The 24,775-nt window shown below is 51.2% G+C and overlaps 11 protein-coding genes across 11 annotated transcripts; 5 read left to right on the top strand and 6 right to left on the bottom strand.

The window, feature by feature from the left end:
- Positions 1 to 188: 188 nt before the first annotated feature.
- Positions 189 to 1,892, bottom strand: A1O9_08520 (T-complex protein 1 subunit alpha; the record flags this gene model as incomplete). Its single annotated transcript, XM_013402905.1, has 1 exon — positions 189 to 1,892. The coding sequence occupies one exon, from the start codon at positions 1,890 to 1,892 to the stop codon at positions 189 to 191; it is 1,704 nt and encodes a 567-aa protein (XP_013258359.1).
- Positions 1,893 to 2,347: 455 nt separating this feature from the next.
- A1O9_08519 (uncharacterized protein) lies at positions 2,348 to 5,217 on the bottom strand (the record flags this gene model as incomplete). Its single annotated transcript, XM_013402904.1, has 2 exons — positions 2,348 to 3,361; positions 3,409 to 5,217. The coding sequence occupies 2 exons, from the start codon at positions 5,215 to 5,217 to the stop codon at positions 2,348 to 2,350; spliced, it is 2,823 nt and encodes a 940-aa protein (XP_013258358.1).
- Positions 5,218 to 5,569: 352 nt separating this feature from the next.
- A1O9_08518 (uncharacterized protein) lies at positions 5,570 to 7,231 on the top strand (the record flags this gene model as incomplete). Its single annotated transcript, XM_013402903.1, has 3 exons — positions 5,570 to 5,657; positions 5,710 to 6,020; positions 6,068 to 7,231. The coding sequence occupies 3 exons, from the start codon at positions 5,570 to 5,572 to the stop codon at positions 7,229 to 7,231; spliced, it is 1,563 nt and encodes a 520-aa protein (XP_013258357.1).
- Positions 7,232 to 7,330: 99 nt separating this feature from the next.
- On the bottom strand, positions 7,331 to 9,376 carry A1O9_08517 (uncharacterized protein; the record flags this gene model as incomplete). The annotated part of the gene is made up of 1 exon (XM_013402902.1): positions 7,331 to 9,376. One exon carries the CDS (start codon positions 9,374 to 9,376, stop codon positions 7,331 to 7,333), a length of 2,046 nt encoding a protein of 681 aa, XP_013258356.1.
- A 713-nt stretch (positions 9,377 to 10,089) lies between these two features.
- On the top strand, positions 10,090 to 10,885 carry A1O9_08516 (uncharacterized protein; the record flags this gene model as incomplete). The annotated part of the gene is made up of 2 exons (XM_013402901.1): positions 10,090 to 10,202; positions 10,252 to 10,885. 2 exons carry the CDS (start codon positions 10,090 to 10,092, stop codon positions 10,883 to 10,885), a joined length of 747 nt encoding a protein of 248 aa, XP_013258355.1.
- Positions 10,886 to 11,528: 643 nt separating this feature from the next.
- On the bottom strand, positions 11,529 to 11,936 carry A1O9_08515 (uncharacterized protein; the record flags this gene model as incomplete). Its single annotated transcript, XM_013402900.1, has 1 exon — positions 11,529 to 11,936. The coding sequence occupies one exon, from the start codon at positions 11,934 to 11,936 to the stop codon at positions 11,529 to 11,531; it is 408 nt and encodes a 135-aa protein (XP_013258354.1).
- A 1,423-nt stretch (positions 11,937 to 13,359) lies between these two features.
- A1O9_08514 (prolyl-tRNA synthetase) lies at positions 13,360 to 15,111 on the top strand (the record flags this gene model as incomplete). The annotated part of the gene is made up of 1 exon (XM_013402899.1): positions 13,360 to 15,111. One exon carries the CDS (start codon positions 13,360 to 13,362, stop codon positions 15,109 to 15,111), a length of 1,752 nt encoding a protein of 583 aa, XP_013258353.1.
- Positions 15,112 to 16,600: 1,489 nt separating this feature from the next.
- Positions 16,601 to 17,530, top strand: A1O9_08513 (uncharacterized protein; the record flags this gene model as incomplete). Its single annotated transcript, XM_013402898.1, has 1 exon — positions 16,601 to 17,530. One exon carries the CDS (start codon positions 16,601 to 16,603, stop codon positions 17,528 to 17,530), a length of 930 nt encoding a protein of 309 aa, XP_013258352.1.
- Positions 17,531 to 19,715: 2,185 nt separating this feature from the next.
- On the bottom strand, positions 19,716 to 21,129 carry A1O9_08512 (protein phosphatase; the record flags this gene model as incomplete). The annotated part of the gene is made up of 2 exons (XM_013402897.1): positions 19,716 to 21,057; positions 21,113 to 21,129. 2 exons carry the CDS (start codon positions 21,127 to 21,129, stop codon positions 19,716 to 19,718), a joined length of 1,359 nt encoding a protein of 452 aa, XP_013258351.1.
- Positions 21,130 to 21,665: 536 nt separating this feature from the next.
- A1O9_08511 (uncharacterized protein) lies at positions 21,666 to 22,121 on the top strand (the record flags this gene model as incomplete). The annotated part of the gene is made up of 1 exon (XM_013402896.1): positions 21,666 to 22,121. One exon carries the CDS (start codon positions 21,666 to 21,668, stop codon positions 22,119 to 22,121), a length of 456 nt encoding a protein of 151 aa, XP_013258350.1.
- Positions 22,122 to 22,752: 631 nt separating this feature from the next.
- A1O9_08510 (uncharacterized protein) lies at positions 22,753 to 23,885 on the bottom strand (the record flags this gene model as incomplete). The annotated part of the gene is made up of 2 exons (XM_013402895.1): positions 22,753 to 23,730; positions 23,808 to 23,885. Coding segments are annotated over 2 exons (1,056 nt in total), but the record flags the coding sequence as incomplete, so codon positions are not given.
- Positions 23,886 to 24,775: the final 890 nt, after the last annotated feature.

Below are 24,775 nucleotides of genomic sequence, written 5' to 3'. Positions count from 1 at the left end.
AGGATAGCTCGGACGAAATTGGCCAAGAACTCGCTTGGGGACAAAATTACTGTTGCTCAAGCTTTCTGAGGAGTGTCATTGAACACGAAGTGGTGTCGACTGGCTCATTCATCGAGTAGCCTTCTCATACATCAATCGTTCAGTTTCGTGCCAAGTCTTGTCTATCCCTCTTGGATTCAAGTGTTGCCTCAATGCCCGTGGCCGTCATCTTGTGGCTCCGGAGGATCGAGCTTGATCAGAGTGTCTATCCTCATGATGGAGATGCATGCCTCGACGGCACTCTTGAGCTGTTTGACTTTGCTCATGCTCGGTTCCAGGACACCCATCTTCACCACATCGACCACTTTCCCGCGCATCAGGTCTAAGCCATAGTTCTTGTACTGTCGTTTCTTGGCGAGGTCCTTCTCTTGCTCGTTTGCATCGCCATCTTGAACTCGTTGGCTGAGGGCATGTCGCACTCGCAATTGAGCCACGAGCTCGGAGGAGTCCTTGGCTGCGTTGACCGCGAGGGTTTTGGGGACGATGAGGAGTGACTGTGAAAATTCTCCGATAGCCAGTTGCTCACGCGAGGACACAGTCATTGCGAACTCCTCAAGATAGATGTGTAGAGCTGTTTCCACCGCACCACCGCCAGGGACAATGCTGCCAGATTCTAGAGTTCGTTTAACTGCGGATAATGAATCATGGACTGATCGCTCCATCTCGTCTAGTTGGTAGTCATTCGAGCCTCGAAGGATGATCGAGGCTGATGAAAAAGCCTTTGTTCCCTTCACCAAGATGCATTCATCGTCGGAGATTCTCTCCTGAACGACTTCTTCTGCATAGCCAAGAGACTCCTTTTCAAATTTCTCATCTCCGTTCAGGTCGGATAGTGTGCTGATCAAAGTTGCACCAGTCGCTTTTGCTATTCTTCGCAGATCCTCCTTCTTGCATCTTCGTACACCCATACACCCTCGCTCAACAAACATCTTCAGGACAAGATCATCAATGCCTTTGGTTGTGAGCACCACATTTGCACCGGATTTCAGAATCATGTCCACTCGTTCTAAAACGATGCCGGCTTCCCTCTCACGAATCTTTTCCAGCTGTTGAGGGTCTTCGACAGTGATCTGAACACCAAGCTTCATCCGTTCCTTTTGCAGATTCATGTCTAGACAAGCAATCTTTGCGTCTGTGATCCTAGTCTTCATAGCCTGAGATGCGACTGTACAATTCAGAGCATAGCCTTTTACCAGTATTGATTCAGTGGCGCTCTTGCCATGGGCTTTGAGGATGTTGACTGCCTTGACCGGGTATTTTATCTCGTTCCTCTGTGCATTGACCGACTTGACCGATTGCATAGCATCGACCACCATGTTTGAAAAAAACTCTGCATCGGAACCGATGATTTTACTCGACATGGATGTTTTGGCAATGTTGACCAGGCTGTCTCTTCCCAATGTCTCAACTTTCGTGCTGATGTTCTCTTGCATGTATTTGACGGCTTCCCTCAGTGCCAGTCGATACCCGGTTATGATCACTGTGGGATGTATTCGATTCTTCGCCAACTCATTGGCTCTCCGTAGCAACTCCGCTGCAATGAGCACAACAGATGTGGTACCATCGCCGACTTCTTTGTCTTGTTGCTGCGCCAGATCGACAAGTATCTTTCCTGCGGGGTGTTCGACGTCGAGTAAGCTTAGGATTGTGGCACCATCATTGGTAACGGTAACATCTCCGATATCATCGACCATCATTTTGTCGAGTCCAGATGGACCGAAGGACGATTTAACGACATTGGCGATTGCTTGGGTTGCGAGGACGTTTTGGTCCCGAATGTCGGCACCACTGATCTTCTGACCACCCAGGAACAGAGTACCTCCACCCCGGGGAGTGTCAAATATTCCAGCCATTGTACAATACTTCACAGATGTTCAAGGACGGTGTTGAGATGGAGCAGGAATTTGGAACACAGAACCTTGCGGGCGGAGGCAAGGCAAGGCGCCGCGAATAAAATAAAATCTCGCCAAGCAAATGAGGGACAAGGCTAGGCGGCGCTCATTTCCAGACTGAAGATAACGCCGCCTTAGACAGCGGCACGTGACACCATAGTCACCTGACCGTCGCCCTCGTTCCCGGTTCAACGACACTTGACCAATGAGAGTCACCAGAACGCGGGACTAACAGATAATGGGCAGTGGGAAATCTATATCTCTTGACGTGAGATGTGGCCTTACAAGCAGTATGTCGACCCCAATTTGCCCTTCTTTTTACTGTCACGGCGAAATCCCTTAGTTTTAGGCCAGTGTTGGGAACTGAGAACTAGTAGAAGTTGCACGTTCGGGCTGATCTTGCAATTCTTTCAATGTCACTCGATCTCCATTGCATCAAAGTCGTACCGTCGGGCCCCAACAGTTGATCCATCCGACATGTCAGAGAAATCGGACTCCAGATGATCTTCCCTCCCCTCACTGGATACTGGGAGTTCCTGCTTCGAGTCCACATTCTGCAACGCAGGATACTGAGCTAGAAGAGCTGCAGGTAGCTGGAAACCTTGGAGTTGTGTATATGGAACGTCCAATCCACTGCTAGAGCTCTCGCCCATTCCACCCTGCTGTTTTTCTCGGGCTTCTTGCTCAAGGAGGGGTTTGATGCAGATACGACCTGCCTCAGAATGGAAGTGACGAAATAATGCATCTGCTCTAGCGAATCGACGTCCACACCCCCAGTGACCTCCAACTGCCAGCTCCCCTCGGCATACGAACTTCTTCTCGTCTGAATGAAGCCCTTCATGGCGTTTGCGGTCATGTTGGCGTGCAAACGCTTTACCGCAAACAGAACACACGAAAGGCCGCTCGTCCATATGCGCGCGTAAATGCGACCTCAAATTATATGCGCGTGTGAACTTCTTAGGACAAAGGTGGCACTGGAATGTTGCGGGATGTTTCTGACTTCGCGCACTACTCTCAGCAGCAAGGGAGGGGAGTCTAGATATCTCTCCTAAACCAAACACATCTGGATTGGAATATGAGCGCCCTCTCTTGTAGAGTGTCTTCGGCATAGGATCTTTCCGAGCTTCCAGAACGGGGCTCGCCTCGATGGAAATCAGAGGTGGATTGTAGTCTAGCATCGACTCATCCACAGTCGATGGTGAGGTGCTTGGTACGAAGTCGCTCCATTGCGCTTCTGAGTAACCAGCAGAATCTGAGCCCGCTGTGATACTGGCACTATCTCCGTCATCTCGAGAGTGACCAGGTAGCAAGGATTCCTTGGCACTAAACGCCGTTGCTGCAAAACGAGGCGATATGGCGCCTAGGAGAATTCTTTTACAGATTTCTGCATTGGATTTGTATTTAGCTGGCAGACGAAATGTTGGCGCGATCTGATCATATTCAGTTTTCGATTTGAATGGCCGGGAATCTCACTTACTTGTTGATAAGCATTTGACGCTTTGTTCATGGTAGCAATATCGTCTAACTGTTTGAAAAAGGCATTCGCTTGCGGGTCTATCCCAAGTAACACAAATTGCACACCAAGTCTTAAGTCACCAAATGGGAGTCGTGACGACTGGGCAACGACATTCGATAAAGCATTCATGAAGGAGATTGGGTCCTGTTCTGGCGCATGTTCTGTCAGGATGATCATATTGCATGGACGGAGCATCCCTTCGGGCAGAACACTGAAGTCACTGGCAATGTATTTTCGAATGTAGCGCCGTAGCTGCGCATCCAAGTCCCACGAAACTCCAGCGGGGCTGACATCCCCAAGAATCCTCGATGCCTTTGCACCTTCAGTAACACTAAAGCTAGTGCTCTCGGATTTGCAAAGTTGAATGTCCACATCATCACGATAGGTAATGACAACGTCAACGCAGTCTCTGACAATTTCAATTATGGACGTCCAAACGGAAGGAGAGGTGAGCGAGGCATCGTTGATGAGAATTGCTGTGTCGTAAGCCACCAACATGGCAAATGGGTCTTCACTTTGATTTGCAGTTCCAGCAGTTGCGCCTAGGAACCTGAATTTCATCGGGCTTGCGTCCAGGTCATCCGCACGGTCAGAGATTGATTTCCCGGCTATTGACGCAATTATATGGGCGATCGGCAGCACTGCTTCTCGATCTGAGAAATCAGGCTTGACATTCCACGAGTGATCAGCGTCATCTTTCAACCCCTTTGCCGAAATTATAGTAAATGGGCCTCTCTGGTGAAATTGCATAGTCACAGACTTAATATCGTATTGTTTAGCAAGCGTCTCGAATGGGCCCACCTGTAATCTAATTCTCGGATCTTCCAAGATGAGTGCGCGGATTATACCGCTCGGCAAATCGAGCGATGGGTGAATTTCCATGGATGACTTGAAGTACTCAGTAGAGGCTTCCTCTGGATCTTCTAGAATCATGCAGCCACAAATTGGACGATGGACGTCGACACTGAGGCCCTCTTTGACGAGTGTCAGGGCAGTTTGCTTTGTGATAATAACACCCAGCCCTTCGCTGACGAAGAATAACGGTCGAGCTGGGTCACTCAGCCTCGCCCTATTGAGTCCCCGGACAAGATTGTTCGCCGCTCTGGTGAAAAATTCGATAAAATCGTACTGTGCAACCGAAGAGACTGACCAACCAAGACGGCGTGGAGGCGCGTCGTAGTCGTAGGTCAACATCCTGGCATAAATGCTATTTTCTTCAAGTATCTCCGGCAGTGATCTCTCGAGCCACTCTAAATGAGGTGCACTTATTCCATCTTGTGTAAACCTCATTAAGGGGCTCAGGTGAGCGAATCCAGTAACAATGACAATGTCCAGATCAGGCTTTCCGGTGAGGAAGTTGGAATTGTGTGCTACAGTCGTGAGTTTAGAGAGTCCTGCCGTAGGAGCCACCACGTGTTGGCTTTCACTAGGTTCCTTGCACTGGAGATCATCTAAAGGAGCAGGTGATCCTAAAGCCGGCTCAAGACTAACAAGATTGTCAATGATGTCTTTCACCTCCTCCAGGAACTCTTCATCTGGAGCAGTGAGTTGGTCGTGAAGCTCATTAAGGAGACTCATGGTCAGTTCTCGGAGTGAAGAAGAAGAGATCAAGGCCTCGTCCAGAGTCCCATCGCAGACTCTCGCGTCATGGATCCAGAGCTGAAGACGGTCATATTCATTTGAAACCCTAGTCTCTGATCTTAGGCTGGTTGCGAGGCTCCTGAAGGCAGCCAGACACAAGTCGGTCTTCTCCTTAATTGTGGGAGCCATGTTGTGGGAAGATGCCGACCGCGAGGGCCTCACGGTGCAGCAAGCTGTGCATTGGTTTCCTGAATTCAGAGGTTGATTCGGTCGTTCAGGTTGAGGTGTATCGAGTCCGATTATCCGATCAGGGCCTAGCCTTGTCCAGGATTCTCGAAATACCCCACCTGACATCTTGAGGCTAGGACCGGGTCGCGCCTCGCCGACCGACACTTCAACCCCTCCTCCATCAACATCGATTGTCCCACCATTGTCCTATTAAATAAAGGGGGCCTGGGTGCTGCTGTCTCTCAAGCGACTACTATATAATCATCTTACGCCTCGTCAAAGCTAGACTTGGTCATCCTGCGCGTCCACCAGTATGCCTTCGGGGCTGGAAGAAGCGGGGCTTGTCATGGCGGCGTTTCCCTTGCTCATCAGCCTGGTTGACGAGTACCGCCAAGGACTGGGTACGTTGATGGGAGCTGCATAATTAACGCTCCTGCAATCTGACCGCTCTAGATCTAATCAAAAGATGGATGAGATATAAGAAAACCCTCCGAAGCTTACGCCGCGTGTTTGCTGCGGAAAAGCAGGTATTCGAGAATGCATGCTACAAGCTCATCGAAGCTGTCTTCAATGACGATGGCCACACAGCTAGACGACTCCTAAGCGATGGCCTTGGAAGTGCCTGGAAGGATAGCAACATCGACAGGAAGCTCCAGCAAGCCCTTGGCCCAGAGAATTGGGCAGTATTCGGGGGCATCATGTCTGAGATCCAGAGCATGCTTAGTAAGCTGCTTGCCGAGCTTCAGCGACATATTTCGATCAATGTTGGTTCAATGTCTTCCCAACAAGGTCTATCTACTGACACAGGTAGAAATCTTCGAGGTTACACGCTGAAGTACAGGCTCTATCAGCGAGGTTCCATTTGGTGTTTGGTAATAAGGAGGCTTCCCTCGAAGAGCTCCATAGACTGATTGATGTCTTCCAAAATCTCACCAAGGGCGTAAAAATGCGCCAGAGAGAAGTCTTGAAGGTCGGCGCCGCTGATGAGTTCCGGAAATTCCGCCAGAAAGCCTGCGAACTCTGCGAGGTGATCAACCAGAGTTTCAGATGTGGCTGCTCGACGCAACACGTCGTGAATTTACGTCTTGGGACACCAGATGGCACACCAATCTCGACTGAGGCAGGTGCACTTGAGACATTTGATGTGGAATTTCAATCTGGGTTGAACTGGACAGCGACCTCTGTCAAGCGAAGACCACTAAAACACTCCGCCCCCGGCGGCTGCCGTCATATCAACAACCTTTGTGTATATTTGCGACAACCCCAAACACTCGGGGCTGCGGGGTGCCTTGGATATATCGGGGTTGAAGATCCACTAGCAAGTGGCGAGAGCTGCTATTGTATCCAGCCAGGATCGTTATCGAAGGAACGGCCCCGAGTGGTAAGTCTGTACCAGGTCCTATCATCACAGCGGCGACATAGCAGGTTCCCCTTCTACGAAAGAGACCGTCTGAAATTGGCGATTATCTTAACAACATCATTAATGCGGCTTCACTCGACGCCTTGGCTACAAGACATGTGGACAACGAGCGATATCCTTTTTCGCCCTCTCAATGATGACCTGGACGAAGAGGCTGTGCTTCAGCCTTACGTGGCTCAGACATTTCCCAGCACCGCAGGGGCAACGAGGTCCAAAGCACCCCCAATGGTTCGGAATGCGGCGTTGTACGCGTTGGGCAAGGTCTTGATCCAGTTGATTGAAAGTCGACCTCTAGCTGATGAAAATCATCTTAATCAGATTGCTAGTGGTGGGCTCGTGGATCCTGAACTGGAACTGGCGGCAGGGTTGGAGCCGACCATCTTTCGGAAGGCGGGAAAGACGTGGGCAGATGTTGTGCGGAGATGTCTTTACTGTGAATTCGATGTAGACACAACCTCTGCCCGACTTGACAATGACGAATTCCTCCTGCGTGTCCACGCTTTGGTGCTAAACCCGCTGGCAGACGCGTTAGAACGGATGGGAAAGGTCCTCTGATCTCTTCATTTTAAGGATACTAATATGCTCTGGATCCTTAAGGGAGAGGTGATGGCACAAATTCAAAGAAGGTAGATCTCGCCGCTGGAAATGTTTTCATTACAACGGCTGCCGATTCACAGGCTTCCTCTGGATGGTTGTACGATTGAAGTATCCCACGCTTTGACTGGGGTACTGGTCATAGAACTGTCCCGCAACTCCAGGTGACGGTGTTGTCACATAAGTCATCTCCTGGTCTTGGGCTTGATGGTTTGCAAATTGTCGGTCATCACCTGCCACCGATGTGGCTAGTTCAGGAATTTTGTAGGGCGCCTCCTCATTGATGAGACGCTGGCTGTCTTCCCGGATCATACCACCTGCCACATCCTGAAGACTACTTGGCGCAGCCATTTTGACAATCAAACTATACTGTCTACGTCCAGGCTCAATCCAACATTTAGCTTTTTTCACCTCGTCATCAACATTCTTCGCCCGTCCCTCTGGAATGCTTTGGTCTTGCCGTCCGTCGAAAATACCCTGCCGATGATACCTTTCAATCACATCAGGTATATTGCTGCCGCTCAATAAATTCGCCGCCCCGAACAGTCCGATTGGTTCTTCGGCAAGAATGCTCGGATGGCTCTGCAGGTAAAAGATGAGATAGGTCGTCGAGCAGAAGAGAATGACAAGAATGGCTACCATGGTAATTGCCACGGGTGGAACGACATGGAGACGATTCTGTGCGATTGCGATTGTTCCGGATACCTGGATGGGAGTTCCGAGCTCGGGATAAAAGTATGCTAGCGCTAGCATTGTATATATGGCTGGGTAAATGCGCTGAGTGGCATCAATAATGTTCTGGGCCGAGAAATTTTGGTCGAGGACCTTAATGGAACGCACAATCAACTCGGCAAGACGAAGAGGTGCGTTGGTGTTACCCGCACTAGTTGTAGCTGGATTGAATGTCCGGACAGTCATGACACCATCCTCGAATTGTTGAGCTGTTATGCCTAGGTCTTCCACCTCGTGCGCTGCTGGATGGAACCTCGGAGTTTCGGCGGCACGATCTGAGAAACTGTTTTCCGTGGTTACGACTGTGAGATTACCGGTGGCAGACCAGTACGTTGGAATGCACGAAACGAGGATCGGAGTTAAGAGATCTCCAGTCGAGGACAATGACCCATAAAAGAAAGTAACCCGCGACCTACCAGTTTCCTCAGAACAGTTGCTGGTCAGCCCCGCTTCAAGAAAGTCGTCGCTATCTGCATTCGCCGCGATGCTTCCTTCAATAGGACAGCCACGGTCCGTTGCAGAGAAGCCGAGTGTGAAGATGTTATCACTCTCATCAACAAGAGTAAAGGTTTTTGAAGAGGTGGGAACGCTTTCGCAGTCAACATTAAGCCGTGAAGCGTTCATAGGAGCAGATATTGTGAAGTTCCTATAAGGCTGCATCGGAGTAATGCGGGAGAAGGCATATTCACCATCTGTGCCACGCGGCAGTGGTGATTCATTGATCCATGAAGCGGCCACAGCATCCATGAGCGCCCCATAGTCGGCGTTGGCGAGAGCTGCGGCGGTGTCGAACACGGACAAGACATTGAGAAGCGACTCCCGAGGAAGAAGTTCTTCGTGAACGGCGAAGAGACGAGCCGTGAGTGGCACGAGGGCAAGCGCCTCGACGAACGAGAGAATAAGACAGAGGCTGAGGAAGTAGTGTTTGTTCTTCCACGCCTTCCACCAAGCCACAATTGAAAAAGACGTCCGATAATCTAGGTACACAGACTTTCCCGCCTCTACGGCCTTTCCCCTACCTGCGGCGGCAAGTTCGATGTATGGAGTCTCGAAAACAAGCGCCGTCCTGACCGAATCGCGGAATAGCTTGTACAGGCCGACAATAAAGACCGGAAGCGTAGTCCACAAGAGACCTTGGCCCCAGTCCAATGCGCCTTCAAAGCTTGAGAAGTTCACAGACCTTGCTTCGAAGCCGACCTCAACGAAGCCAGTGCGCCGTTGAGAAAGGACCAAAAGTGTGATGATACCAACGATGAGTGCCAGTTCGGTGGCTAGAAGAAGAGGAACACACCAAGGCTGTAACGTGATCGACCTCCACTTTTGGCGTCCATCGGGCAGAGCAGAATGCTTGTGGGTGCTCTTGTGAAACCCCATTGCAGGGCTGGTACTTGCTCAACAACCTAGGATACTGAAAGACGGTCAAGGAAGCACCGTGATGCGGTCACATTCGATGGCTTTGCAGGCCGGGACCTCGACGTAGGAATTCTTTTGGGAGACCCCAAGTTTAAATTTTGGGAGAGAAGATATCATCTCAAAGGCTGGGAACCCGAGAGTGCAATGCTCGCGATCATCAGCGCCTTCTCATAACTTGGCCTTTTTGGGGGCAATCGTAGGCTGTCACCGACCTCGTATTTTCTCTTGGACTCAAGAGGTGCCTTCAATCGGAAAGAAAAGGTTAGAATTTGGCCCGCCTGAACACGAATACACCCACCCCGCAAATTTTAGCACGAGCTGATTCTTCGCTGGAATTGGATGCCTAGGAGGCAAATAAGCTTGACACTCGAGAGGAGGCAATTCCTGATATCTTGGCCCTATACTCGAGGTACTACATGGTGCAGGCTGTCTTGTTGTGTTTTTCCTCCCTGTCCCCTACATTCCCTCTTAAGTTCTGCACCAGTCTGCTCTAATACATCTTCCTATCCGCTTTGGAGACTATATTATCACCGAGGCACAGGTCAGTCAACATGAAGCTGTACAATGCTATTCTCTTTCTTGCAGGCGTGAGCTATCCATGGTCTGCCATTTCCCAGTCCCTCGTACAAACCGAAATCAGCATCCCCCCAGAGTCATGCCTTGACCCGATCACGATGAGCAGCTGTGGTGCCTTCTACGACAAGCTTATAACGTGTGGTGAAGCGAGCAACACCGCCGCGGCCATCAGCTGTTGGTGCCCACAGACGGTCTTGGATGTTCTAGCCGGGTAAGTACACAATGGAAATTCTCAAATTGAAAGCTAAAGACAGCCTCAGGTGCCGACAAGAGTGGTGGAACTGTTGGCGTACAACAGCCGTGGACCAGCTCTTCCTCGGCACCGACGGCCTCTTCGCCGCCTGGTCGACAGTGTGTGCAGACGCTGATGCATTCGATGTGCTCAGCTACTCGCCGACCACGAAATCAATAACCACTCCACTCCTGGTCGACAATGCCTTCTGTGGCGATGTCGCAAGCAATTGCGACCAACTGACAGCTTCTACGAGTTCTTGTAGCCGCAGGTTCACAGCATCCGCGGGAGATAGTGACGTCTTCTCTAGCTGCATGTGTAATGAGGACATGTTGTATATGGCATCTCGCTGTGACATCGACGGGAGCATCAGCTGCCTGCTCAGGACACCAGCTTCGACAGATCTCTATTCGTACAGGACTTGTCGTAATTTCGAGGACTCAGCAACCACTGGCACAGGGGCTTCGTCAAGGACCACCGTAGCTTCGTCGGGGGGAATGACTGTAACCAGTACTTACAGTCCTGCTGCTCCGTCACCTACCACATCTGGAGGAGGAGGAGCGGCATCATCAGTGTCTAATAAGGGAGCGCCTGCAGTGCTGGTGTGGAAGGGGTTTGTTGAGACTGTGTGCATGCTTGCCGCGGTGGTGCTGATGATTTGAGCTTTTCTATCGGGTTATTCAAGTCTCTTATTCATCAAAAGATTGAGACGTTGCCCTACAGGAAGTTGAGGAAAAGCTGATCGAAGGGTCGCAAACGGACCGCATGAATTAGCCTGGGAGTATTGTCGAAAATCGGTTTGCTGTGCTGTTCTCTAAGATAGGAGAATCGATACGGCTGTGATTATGTATATGAGTCAAATTCACAAATTGACCTCGCAGGCGTTTCCCAGACGAAGCTGTTGCCAATTGAGATGTTTGAATTCTCACCCCAGGGATTGCGTATTAAATCTGCGGGGTTTTCTATATCGCTGCATGAATGATAACTAGGTTGAGAGTGTTAATATCAGTAGCATTAGAACTAGCATTAGCAGCATTATTATAACAAGTAGGAATAACAACCACTTCCAGAGATTTGTCCGCATTCAACCGTCACAACCAGGTATTGTATAGCCCGGCTTCCTGTGCAACGGGAGCCAGTACTTCTGCCTGAAATGCACATACCCAATTGGCAATCACGAATGTTAGTAGCGACCGGCATTTGTTGTTGCCTTGACCAATAGCATTTGTCCCTGATCGTGGACCACAAACTAACAAGACTACCTCGCTGCAACATTTTGCCCTCCTCTTGTCAACCTTGTTTGCTCTACTTGCTTAGGAACGCGACTCCTGCATCGGGTTCGTAGCAATCAGTGCCGTCATTCCAACAGTTGAGCGCCTCGTCTACCCCAATCTCGTAGGCGGTAGCACACGTGTACCACCAAAGCTCAACCAGGGCAGAGCTCTCTTTATCGAGGTCGCCACAGAGGATGCACTCTGTGGCTGCATACAGCCCGCTCTCGTCGCCCAGGACATCACTGCCACATACACACTCGATCGGAGTCTCATCTTTAAAGGTGCCATCTCCATAGACGGGGGCATCAGTAACGTTGAAGCAGTATGAGAGAGAGACGGTGATATCCCCGCAAGGATAGGCCAGTGGGCAAGGGATCTCAGTGTCAGACTGAGGTGTCGGACTGCCAATCACTAGACCGCAGAGGCCGAGCATAGACATAGTTGTGGCAGAGTGCATGCTAATCATGGTCAACATCAGACGCTGTCCGATCTGTAAGGATTCATACTTGAAAAAGATCGAAAGGCAGATGGTCTTCCTGTTGTAAGGCTGGGGTATAAAACTGATTGGGTGCAGAGAACTCCAAGTATTGGCAGTAGAAAAGCCAGAAATATTGATTGATCATGGAATCCTAGCTTTATAGGCCGTCAAATGCCGGGCCACACCCATCCTGCTCTCGGTTGCTCTCGCTAGTCAACGGTCGGATGATATATTCGTATTACGCTCATCACCACGCTTTCTGAGAGAGCTGTGCCGCATCACTCTGCGTGAGGCTGAAGAGCTCCAGGCAAATCCTACAGAAGTTCGTTCTATCCCTCTGTATCTCGCTGATACGAGATTTAGCCCCATCATTGCAGGCTCAGTGAGTATCATTTACCCCGACCGACGTTTTGCAAGTTCGTGGGCTGAAGTTTCTGTAGACCCGAGGTTCCTGGGTGGAGGGAATTGATAGCCTTCGCCGATGCATTCGGTCAGGCTGGAAGCTGGTTGCCAAGATAAAGGTGCATGAGAAGCTGAATATAAAAGCCAGAGCAAGTCGCTTCGTATTGCTCACTAAACCATGACCAGTGCAGATCTTGGCACACGAGTCTTGCCCCGCCAACAAGGTCAAACGGGTGGTCTTCATACATGCTAGAACGACTCGCAAACGACAACGTCTGCGCACAGGAGGACCCATCTCTTGTCACATGAGGTCGACAAGGCTGAATCATATATGCCAGGTGCCCATTGCAACACCTACACAACATGTGGACCGACTCTTTTGTTTCGAGGTCCTAGGCGAAGTGCAACGATACAAGAGGCTACCCTTCCAAGCCGAAAGGTTCAGCTTCATGTCCGGGCGGAAGACCTACCAAGTCATGTCCGCCCCTTCCGAGAAGCTGCATCTATCTAACATGTCGGTGTTTGCCAAGGGTTGGCACTTACAGGCATTGACTCCATTGGCTTCTCTTTTCGGCATAACACGAGCAACAATGCCATTGACAACCATCCATTTTTAGCAGGATTGGCATTATTTTCAAGCCAAGCAGTGAGGCTGAATCCCAACCGAGGAGGAACGAATGCTTGACATTTGAGGAAGGGGAGGTCATCGGCGTTTAAAGGGAAGTCATCTTGGCATCGCGCCAAGGCCTGGCAGTAAAAGCAGCAGGATTTATCCTCCACATTGGAGTCTCGATAGAATGGCGGGGCACCAAATCCCATGAATAGTTGCTGGCCAAAATCGACTCCCAAACAGTCACGCACACAATACGTAGCCGCCCTTGGATTTCCACTCGTGGACGAGTTGGCAGAGTAAGCTGGCCTTTTCTACCGATTTCATGACTTATTGATCTCCTTGATTGACTTTCTCCTCCCCCCAGCAATCATGTCTCACTCACGAAACCCCTCCAAGACCGAATTGCCCTCAAGGGAGAAGGAAGAGACCCCCGAGTCTTCTTCCGCACCTGCAAAGAAAGACAAGAAGGACAAAAAGACCAAGCCAGAGAAGCCAGTGGGAAAACCAGAGGCGAAGATGCCACAAAACAAGGCGGGTGGCAAGAAGAAGAAGATGGATGGCGCAGCCTTGATTGGCATCGATGTGTCTAAGGACGTGGATTTCTCAGAATGGTACCAACAGGTCTTGCTAAAGGGTGACATGTTGGACTACTACGATATCTCCGGTTGCTACATCCTCAAGCCCGCCTCACAGTTCGTCTGGGATGAAGTCCGTGCCTGGTTCGACTTGAGAATCAAGAGACTGGGAGTCAAAAACTGCTCTTTCCCGCTCTTCGTGTCGGAAGATGTGTTGAATCGAGAGAAAGCTCATATTGAAGGCTTCGCGGCTGAAGTGGCATGGGTCACTCATGGAGGGAGCACCAAGTTGGAGAAGAAGATTGCGATTCGCCCTACATCCGAAACAGTCATGTATCCATACTATGCGAAGTGGATTCAGAGTTACCGCGATTTGCCTCTCAAGCTCAACCAGTGGAATTCAGTTGTGCGATGGGAATTCAAGCATCCTCAACCATTTTTGCGTACCAGAGAGTTCCATTGGCAAGAGGGCCATACTGCACATATGACAGAGGGAGAAGCTGGCAAGGAAGTCTTGGAAATTCTTGACCTCTACGCTCAGATTTATGAAGAACTGCTGGCAGTTCCGGTCATCAAGGGGCGAAAGACTGAGAAGGAGAAGTTTGCGGGAGGTTACTACACTACAACAGTCGAAGGATACATCCCTGCCACGGGCCGTGGGATCCAAGGAGGTACCTCTCACTGTCTCGGTCAAAACTTCAGCAAGATGTTTGGCATTACGGTGCAAGATCCAAATGCACAGACGGAAGAGGAGAAAAAGGTGGGTCTGCACGTTTGGCAGAACTCTTGGGGTCTGTCCACTCGAGTGATCGGAGTGATGGTGATGATCCATGGAGATGATCGGGGTCTGGTGATGCCACCGCGGGTCGTTGAGATCCAAGTGGTCATTGTTCCAGTGGGAGTGACCGCTAAAATGGCGGAAGAGGACAAGGAAGCACTGTACAAGGAGATTGAAGGATTGAAGGAGGTGCTCAAGGCTGTCGATGTGCGTGTGGAGGCTGATTTCCGCGAGGGATACTCTCCAGGATGGAAATTCAACGACTGGGAGCTCAAGGGTGTTCCACTTCGACTTGAGTTTGGACCCGGTGAGAGCAAAGGCCATTTCGTCACTACGTCGCGACGAGACCTTCCCAAGGAAGAGAGCAAGAGCCAGATCGCCATCAGTGAGCTCAACACGGCGGTTCCGGCATTGTTGGACACGATTCAGAAGGATCTCTATGATCGAGCGGATGCCAAGTACAAATCACACATCAAGCGCATCAATGACTGGGACGAGTTTGTGCCAGCACTGAATGCGAAGAATGTGTGTCTGCTCAAGCACTGTCTCACTGAAGCATGTGAGGACCAGATCAAAGAACAAAGTGCACGGACCGCGGAGGAGCAGAGCGGAGTTCCACAAGACGAAAGAGCACCCAGCATGGGGGCGAAGAGCTTGTGTATTCCATTCGACCAGCCCGACGGAATCGAGAAGGGAGTGACAGCTTGCGGGAACCCGAAATGCTCGAATAAGGCAGAGGCGTGGTGTTTGTTCGGCCGTTCGTACTAGAGACCACGGGAGAGAGAGAGTCTAGATCGTGGCGACAGAAAAAGCCACCCAAGCGCCTATCTGCAGGGAGAGATCACCATGCGAGCGTGATCATATGAGATCTGACGATGCCCTCGACATACAATCTCGCTACACCGTCCACCATTCGACCCAAAGGGTGATCACGAGGCCAAGTATCGGTCTGCTTTCATCGCTCGTTATCGTGGGTGGTATCTCTTGGTGTTGAGGCATCGGTAGGAACAGGACAAGATCGTCGCTCGGCTGTTTCATGTCGCCAATGACACGCACGAGAGATGGCGATGGCGTTGATTGACTATCTTTTGACGCCGCTTGGCTGTGTTACAGATGATGCCCTGTTTACTCCGTACTTGGTCGGGTGCCCCTCGCTGGCGATAAGCCTTGAATATCGCCTCGTCTATTTGTTGGATGCTCAGTATCCGTATCTGCACCACCAACTTGTATCTTGCATATCCGAGTCGAGTGGTTTGATACGGATTATTCCCTTTGCCTTTCCCTTTCCCCTCTCACCGTCTCAGCCCAGCCACTCTCTCGCTCGGGGTGTGCCTGTCATCTTTAGACTCCTGGTATCCGTCCCTCTCGCCGTTAGCCTGACTTAATGATTAGTGCTGAATAAAAAGCCCATGGCGTCCCCCGTAACCCTGCTCTCTCTCGCTTCTTGGCCAGTCCGACCGAAGAAATGATAAACGTGCTCACCGAGGCCCCGTCATCATCCATACAAATCCACCCCTCTTCCGTCTTTAAACCTCACATTATTCCACTTCCCTTCTAACTATTTGGTACTCTTTGATGAGATAGATTCCTCTTTGCCCCTTCTGGGTCTTTGTTCTACCCTTTCTGCCCGACTACCCTTCTAGCCCTCCTCTTGTTCGATTCTTTTCCTCCCTTTGTCGGCTGGGACCCGCCTACGTAATTTCTCCTCCCCGTCCCTCCCATCCCTCGTACCCGTGCCCGTACCTTTTTGTCGAATGTGACGTTTTCTCTCCTTCAAGTTGGAACCGATGCCAGTTTGGGTTGCGCTGGATTGATGACCACCCAGCCGGGGCGTATTTTTTTCTTCTTCGCAAAGCCATGGGCCGGCACCATGGCTTGAAATTTCCTCAGCACCTTTACCTTTCGCCTCCCACGCCTCCTCCGCCGAATCCTTATTCTTTGGCTTCAGCTTCTTCCTTCCTTTCGGTCAAGTCGGCTGTCTACTATTCTTCCCCCGCGGCCTTATTCCAAGAGACAAGTAGAAACACTGCCATCGCTGTCAGTGATCGAATACCAGGCCTCAAGACTTCTGCTGGTGAGCACGCGAGCGAACTCAAATTTCCCTGTCTTTACATCTCTCTACAAAGCAGTAAACTAATTACCAACCACCCGCTCCTAAACAGCATTTTTGACCACCCTCCGAGCAAACCTCGTTCTTGAATCCGACTCTGCCTCCCCGTCCTTGGCCAACACCCCAGATTGTCTACGACCCATCAACATGGCTTCTTCAACAGGCTCCTTACCTGCTCCTTTACCCTCGCCCCTCGCCCAAAGCGCCTCCTTCGCAGACGATCGAGAAGAAAATACGGCGGCGGACCTCGACCCCGCACTTTCCCACCGTCTCGACTCTGTTCCTCCACTGACCACCACGCCTGCAGTGACTGAGGATGACAAGGTAGAAGCTTTGCACCTCCTGGCCGATTCGGTTGCCCAACAACGCCAAATCGCCTCGACCGCCACGATTTTCCATCCCTCGACCCTGTCCCTAATGATCCTCGCTCTCGGCCTGGTCTACCAGTACTTCTACCACGGATCTCGATCCGACCTCGCCCTCGTGGGCACGACTAGCGCAGGCATTGTCATGTCCGTGCTCATCACCGTGCGGTGGTTGACGAGCCCCTACATTGAAGAGGCGGAACGAGTCGGGACCTGGAGATGGCTGGACTTGGGCCGGAACGATGCCAACACCAGCAGCAGCATCGTCGGCTCCGAGGATGAGATCCTGCTGACCCGCTTCGGCGACGAAGTCATCGGCACGATCTTCATTCGCGGCGTCCGTGACGACTGCGGCGGCTCTTCATCCTCCCCAACGAACACATCTTCCGCAAACAGCTCGCCGAAGAAGACACGAGCCAAAAACCTCCCCGTCACAGCCCTCATCCGCGGCTGGACCGTCAAGCGACGGTATAGACACAAGGGCATCGGGACCGGTCTGTTGGAAGAAGCCGTCGCCCTGGCACAGAGCAAGGGCTGGCATGGCCCGGAGTTTGCGGAGGACCATGCCAACAGTGCGAAACTCATGCCCATGACGTTCCTCAGCGGGTTCGTCAAGAGGGAGAAATTGGCCCGGCTGGCGTTGGAGAAGGTCAAGAGCGAGAAGGGCGTCACTAATGATGTCGGGAAGAATGGGCGGAGAGCAAAGAGATAGACTTCTCTTGGTTTGGTTTTCTTTTTTTTTTTTTGGTACATGTCAGCGTCTTGTGTGTCTGTCTGTCGCTCGTTTTGGAGACATTTTCTGGCATCCTTCTGTCCTTTTCCCTTTATTTTGTGGCTTGTTGTCGAATTGGCCCTATTTATAGATACCCCGGTTTCATATGGCCAGACGGGATGGGATGGGATGGGAATGTGTGGGATATCTGAAAGGACTCCAATTAATACTGGTTCCCAATCAATTTAGCAGGATTGGTGGAAAGCAGCGTACCACGACGACGATCTCTCTCCCAGCAACCACGGTGGCGACCACACTACTTGTCCCACCCTCACAGACACACAGACACGCACACGCCTAGCAGTTAGCACACATACAGTTACAAGGCCTCGGGGGCACACGGCAGGAACAGGATCCTCAGCAATACATACCAGCACTATACCCCCGCACGCACGCACTCGCTGAGACATGAGACATGAGACATGAGATACGTGTTCTACAAAGCGCAACCCTAATCTACCTAGCTACTCTACCATATCGCATAGATAACGTATACCAAACCTTATTGTTACTATTATGATAATAGTTATATCTTGGTCTTGAAGTGGGCGCGCCAGCGCCACCGACAGCCACACCGTGTCCTGCACGGCACAGACCTCTACGGTACTCGGGTAGTATAAGGACCACCTTTCCGACCTGGCTTTTCGGAATCGACCTCCACGGGACACGTATATGCATATAGTCAAGGTATGTGCATGCGCACGGCTCGGGATATACTCGCACTGCCGTGAGCAAACGCATTGTTGGTGCGCTTACGGCGCGGCAGAACTTGGGACGTGAGGCTGATGATGGCATATGACATCATTTCACAGCGATGGGATTACGCTGCAGGTAGGGGGTCCTATAATACAGGACAGGACAGGACAGGATAGGATAGCATTTAGGTACCTAGGTACTTTGGTACGTAAGTAGGCTGGCAATCTGTATGGATAAGGAAAGGAAGAAAGGAAGAAAGGAAGAAAGAAAGTGTGAACAAGCGCCACTTTAGCACATCTATCTATCTTTTCCTGATCGGCACTACTAGTGCTCTAGTATCTTCAGGACGAGTACGGAATCCATTCCATAGAACGCCCCCTAGTCTCTAAGATTTAGACTCTGACGGGCTCCGATATCATGCATACCGAAGCAGTTTCATGCTTGCCCTGTCCTGCCCTGTCCTGTCCGTAACGTATCACCAAGACAGCCAAGGGCATTTCCACATCCACGAAAAGCAAGCTATAGGCGCAAAGCATGGTGGAGGACGGACGCCCTTGCTGCTTTTTGCTCTTCCTCCCACCCCTATACATCTTTGGAGTGCGAGAAGAAGAGAATGCATGGCACTCCACTCTCCAGGCGCCTCGGCTCTGCTCGAATCCGTCCTGCTTGCCTGTTCTGCCATGCAAAGGAGCCTGGCACCGTGGTACGGGTATATCGCTGGAGGAGAACTCTTGCCTTGGCTTGCGTAGCGGTTTGAGATCGAGTTTGAAAACGGTCGGAGTGTTATTGGATCTCCTGCGTAGCGTCTGTGTTCTTGTACGTGGTGGGCGAATGTGGGCTATGGATGGTAAAACCGGTTGGTTTTAAGATGGAGAGAACGAAGCGCAGGGACTCCTCGACAGCGGTATTAGACGGCATCTTATGGAAGTAAGATATGTTGTCGCACGTTGTCGGGCTGTTTGTAGAGTCCACCCCTTTCAACTGAAAGATCAGCCGACGGATGCTGAGTCTCGAGCTGCTGTTGTCCTGCTGTGGTCGGTTCGCGCGATGGAGGAGATCTTGACCATGCATATGGAGACACAGAATCTCGCTTTAGCCTCTCACAACCCAGGAAGCTTCCTTCGAAAAAGTGGGCAGCCTTGTGCCTCTATACTGGGTAACCGCGTGAGGTGGAGATGCATAGAGATAAGCAGCCCAGCGGTAGTGGCTAGAGTGGAGTTCCATGCAAGGATCTGGCTCATGTCTATCCCAGCTCCGGCATTTCACCCAGACAGAGACGAGGCTCGGTCTCAGCATTGCCAGATATACCAACCGAAATCTTAGGGTTCTAAAGGAACGCAACTTTAGAGACCAATCCTACTTGTTTCTCTGCAACCAAGAATGGGAAACCCCAAGAAAAGGCAGAAGAATAAAACGTATGGCCTTGTTGTTACAAGAAATACTCGCCGACAGGTTTCTTCGCGGGCATACCGCGGGTACCCTGGGGAGCAGCTTCAAAAACACGATAACGACGACCAGGAGTGGCAAGGTTCCATAGCACGCCATTGCCTCCACCGGCACCGTCTCCGCCAACGGGTTCTCTCCGCCCTTGGTCACCGTTGGCCCTAACGGCACACCCACCATTGCTGCCATCCTCGGCGAGCTCCAGAATAGCAGCAACATTGCCACATCTGTAGCAGTAGTTGGGGGCCGACCACACGGTTACAATGGTCTTATCGAACATCTCTTTGTAGCCTTCCATCACAAGCTGGTGGGCACGGGCAATGAGGGATAAGTCGTTGTTGTGGTTGAAATGTCGGACGATATCGGCGCCAAAAAGGAAGCCGGCGCCTCGTGGGGAGAGACCCCAGCCTTCGATCTCGTCGGGGTCGGACCATAGCAGATCACACATGGCGCCTTCGTGGGGGACTTCTTGTTTCCGGTCGATGAGGCGGATCTTGTCGACGGTTTCGATTAAAGGGGATAGGCCGCCGTGGACACAGAGCACAGCACCGGTAGTGGTAGGAGGAGGAGTGAAAAGGGATCCTGAAGGCGGAGATGGTTGGGAGGGAAGACTCGATGGAGCATGTTGATCTAGGGGACTGGGGAGGTCGACATCGGGAGCAGGGGATATACGAGACTGGTTACTGGACATGAAAGATTGCTGAGAATTGAGGCTCAGCCCGGTAAACTGCCGACGCAGGGTCTTGGAGATGATGTCGCCGTTTGCGTTCAGAACCTCAGACTCCACTTCGTCGTCGTCCGGGGGCATAGTAGATTGGGTATTGAGGGATTCATTGAACTGAGAAGATGACGAGGTCGTCTGAGGCACCTCAGTGGTCGCGCCGAGAATCAGAGCACCAAGCGCAAGGTAATCAAAGACCTCACAGCAATAACGCCAGACATTGGCACTGCCATATTTGCGAATACACTCGTCATAAAACCCGTAGACGGTGGTGATCTGTCTGGACTCATGGTTTCCTCTGATCAGGGTGATCCGATCTGGATATCTGACCTTCAAACACAGCAATAAGAGGAACGACTCTAGCGAGTAAAAGCCACGGTCCACAAAATCTCCCATGAAGAGGTAGTTTGTGTCCGGCACGTCGCCGCCGACGCGAAATAGCTCCATTAGGTCGTGGAATTGGCCGTGGATATCGCCGCAGACGGTGACGGGGGCATCGACCGTGACGACATTGCCTTCCTCTATCAAGAGTTCACGTGCCTTGTAGCATAGTTCGCGCACTTGGGGTTCGGGAATCGGTCGACAGGCGCGTAGTTGCGCTATTGCTCTAGGGAGCGGGTCAGTAGACGAATTGCCGAAAGGGAATCTTGGGGCTGGCCTACTTGTCTAGGTCGCTCATCGCATAGTAGAGGGTATGTTTAGAGGCCTAGGGATTGTAGGGAAGCTGGGCCACGCAGGTAGTGGTTGGTGGTGGTGGTGCAGGTGGACGACAATGCGCACGTGTGGCGATTCAGAGGGATGGGGTTGAATCTGGCTCGGGAGATTATCGCAAGGAGTCTTGATTGACTGACACTGTGTCTGGTTACCATGTAGTACGGGCTGTATTGTTGCTAGGGTGTCCGTTGACTGTATCTGTGATCTCAAAAGCACTGGCAACTTGTAGGGAGTACAGACACTGCTACATACATAAGTGGATGCGGATGACGGAAAATGGGAATTGCAGGCGAAGACATGAGATGAGATTAGATTAGATCATGCCACTGTTGATTGGCCAGGAATCGATGGAGAGCTCCAAACATCTGTCCACCGATTTATGCATCTCGCATACTTTCGCCAACGTCAACGTGAAAGTCCAGTCTACTAGAGCTCCAGCATACACTTTCACTCTAACACCACCCTCCCTCCCACGCTTCCTCCCTTCCCACTACCTCAAACATGCCACCGCACCTGCACCCACGCTCAACAGCGACCTCGACGCTATTCGCCGGGACTCTTCTCGCCTCATTCGTAGTCGTCGGCATCCCACATCTCTTCCCATGTCCACAGCCACGAAGAAGCTACGCGGATGCTGAGCGCGCACAACAACCACCAAACTCAACGCGCTATGACAGATCAGATGGCAACGTAAGGGAGAGGAAAGGCTTGTCCCAGCGAAAAGCCATGTCCGAGGAAGCCGCACTCTTCGCCGAGCTGCAGCAAGAGGCGGAGGCTATGGACCGCGAATCCAGGGAGTGTCCCGTGCCGAAGCCGATGGGCTTTCTTAGGAAAGTTTTGGGGTTTGAGGAGAAAGAGAGCAGTAAGATGATAGATGAGCCTTCACAATCTGCAGCTCCAGCTCCTGCTCCGTCAATACCGTCCAGTGCTGTTGGGGATGAGCAAGGGAAGAGCTGATGCGAGGGGAGATGGATGAAAATAATTATACTAAATGGAACATGCTGTACGGTATGACAGGACGTCTACATATCGGACTGACCAGGCACGGCCCCTAGTTCGAGGTGCCACTATAATGGCCGAGGCTCGATCTCGCCGTCCTGGACACTCACCACCCCCTTCCGTGAAGAATGGGGTTTTGGAGGAGAAGGAGTTGAGATTCAGCTTCAAGCAACGCTCCATGGATGAAGATGCTGACATGAAACTACATGAATCGAAGGTCCCACGGATGCCTTCCACTCTTCCTGAAAGATCCTGACGATATAGGGAGAACGTTCACTCCAGCTTCAAACCAGTCAAAAGGACAATCAGAGAGGTTCAAAAAGACCATGGCACCAACAGCCAGTCTGAATTCCACTAAACGAGAAGAACTATCCGGTGTACAACCAACAACACCAATCATGGAGCAAAGATACCCAAGTAAACTGGTATCAATCATGAAAAGGTGCATGATGCCCAATCCCAATTGAACGAGATCATGACACGAATATACTCAATCAAGAAGATAAAAGATCTTGAAACCAATTCATCCCGAGTCCTGACATCCACTTCCAATAGCAATGTCTGATGAGCCATCATATCACTCACGTTCCTTCAATTTTGCACCCGTTTTCCAATCCACCTCCCCAACAACCTTGGTCATTCTTTCAAACACTGGCTTTTTGACATACCTCCAGAACCCTCCTGCTCTGATGCATGTCTCGCGGTGATCGTTCTCAAACTTCTCCAGGTCGTCCTTCACCAAGGTCCTCAGATTACCAACGATGTCACGACGACGGACTGACCTTGAATTGTTGTAGGGCGCACCAGGGGTACCACTCATCGAAGGATTCTTGCCAACATTTTTCTTGGCACTGCCACTGCCAGACTTGACATGCTCTCGATCAATGCCAAGCTTGGTCAACACTGCAGTTAACAGCGTCTCGGTCTCGTCGTCTTCGTCGTCTTCATCATTGTAACTGCTGTGGCTGAGCGCACTGAATCTTCTCTTCTTGTTCTCCGCGACTACTAGCGTTGCATTGCGCCTTTCGCGATCATTCTTCCGACGCAGCGCAATGCTGGCCATAAGCTGCTTCTTGTGCTCGTCAATGCTCGACATGAAGCCCATGTTTCTGTTGATCACCTCTTCGATAGTCTTGTTTTGGGCCAACGGGTGCTCAGTGGTCGGAGTGACTTTGCCATGAAGGACAGTGTTAACCAACTCAACATCCTCAGACTTGACGCTAATGGTGTGTTTGGCCTGATTCTTCGCCGCCTTGTTCTGTGACTTGGCTGCTTTGGCTGCTCTCTTGAGTACTCGCTTCTCGGCCTTGGTGGCTTTGCAAGGAGGAACCATAGAGTCGCTGGTCATGGTGTCGGTGGTGGTCTCATTGCCATCATTCTCATCATCGGCATCGGCATCGGCGTCCATATCACCGGCCTCGTCTGGAGCATATCGATGACGTGAAGGCTGAGGTGGTAGTCGATGGACATTGATCGCTAATTCTCCGAGACTGGCCCTGAGATTCGGCGGTGAATGGCCTTGTTCACTCTGACCGGCCGCCTTGTATTCGGCAACCAGCTCAGCAATCTGTGATTTTGTAGCCAATCCCCTCATCAGTAACCGGTTTTTCTGGGAGGCATGGGTAATGGAATGAATGCACTTACCTGGCGATGTCTGTTCTGATGGAGCTCATCTGCTTGAACGCAAGAAAAACAATTGTGACTTGTGCCAATGGCATGCATGGTCTGGTGATAACGATAGCAGGGAATTGAATGGATGCCGTAGCAAGTTTGTAGTGCTTTGGGGCTGTTCATCTTCGTGGCGCAGTCGAAGCAACCGTGCTCTGGGGGTAAGGAAGTGGAGATCAGCAACGTGTCTCAACAAGAAGATATCGAAATATGAAGAGGCAAGGAGAAATGGACTGCGTTGGGATGTTCGGATGTTGACTTTACCTAATCCTGACGCGGCTTCCCATTTGAAAGGCGCGTTGGGAGCTGCTGGATCCATGCTTCGGCTTTTCCTTGTGAGTGAGCGAATCTTCTCAAAACGAATCTGCAGGCACGTGTCGAAGCTCAAAAGCGGAGGGAAGTCGTTGTCAGCTGAGGACTGGGAGATGATCTAGGAAACGTTCAATGACAAGGTATGCCAGCGTATCGGACAGGAGAAGGTCCTGGATATTTACCAGACTGGCTTTGTGGTGAAGGTAGCACGCCTCGTGGTTACTTGGGTGAGAGTGGTGAAGAGATGATATTCACGGTCTGGCCGCATTGGAAGTCGATAACGTGACGAAGATCAACGTGACTGCACGCGTTTTGAGATGGCGGGCACCTGATATCTACTGGTGATGAACGAAGTGAACCGAGAGAACTACACCAGACCTTCGAATCATAATATTCTGGGGAGGAGCAGGATGTGAAAAGATAACGGGCCTTGCCACCACACAAGGAGAGACCAACATACAAAGAAACCTTTGCCAGAGCCATGTATCCCAACTAATCAAGGCAGGAACATCAGCTACCAGACATGTAGGTGGAGCAGTATGGAAGAGTCAAGGCCGCAACGGCTCCGACGGCAGCAGAATTGCAAGAAATCGTCGGTCGAATGTGGCATCCCGAGAGCGAAGTTCAGTGGC

Source organism: Exophiala aquamarina, assembly GCF_000709125.1.
Source record: "Exophiala aquamarina CBS 119918 chromosome Unknown aczIA-supercont1.7, whole genome shotgun sequence".
In the NCBI taxonomy this organism is placed as follows: domain Eukaryota; kingdom Fungi; phylum Ascomycota; class Eurotiomycetes; order Chaetothyriales; family Herpotrichiellaceae; genus Exophiala; species Exophiala aquamarina.
This window is presented reverse-complemented; position numbering and strand designations above follow the sequence as displayed.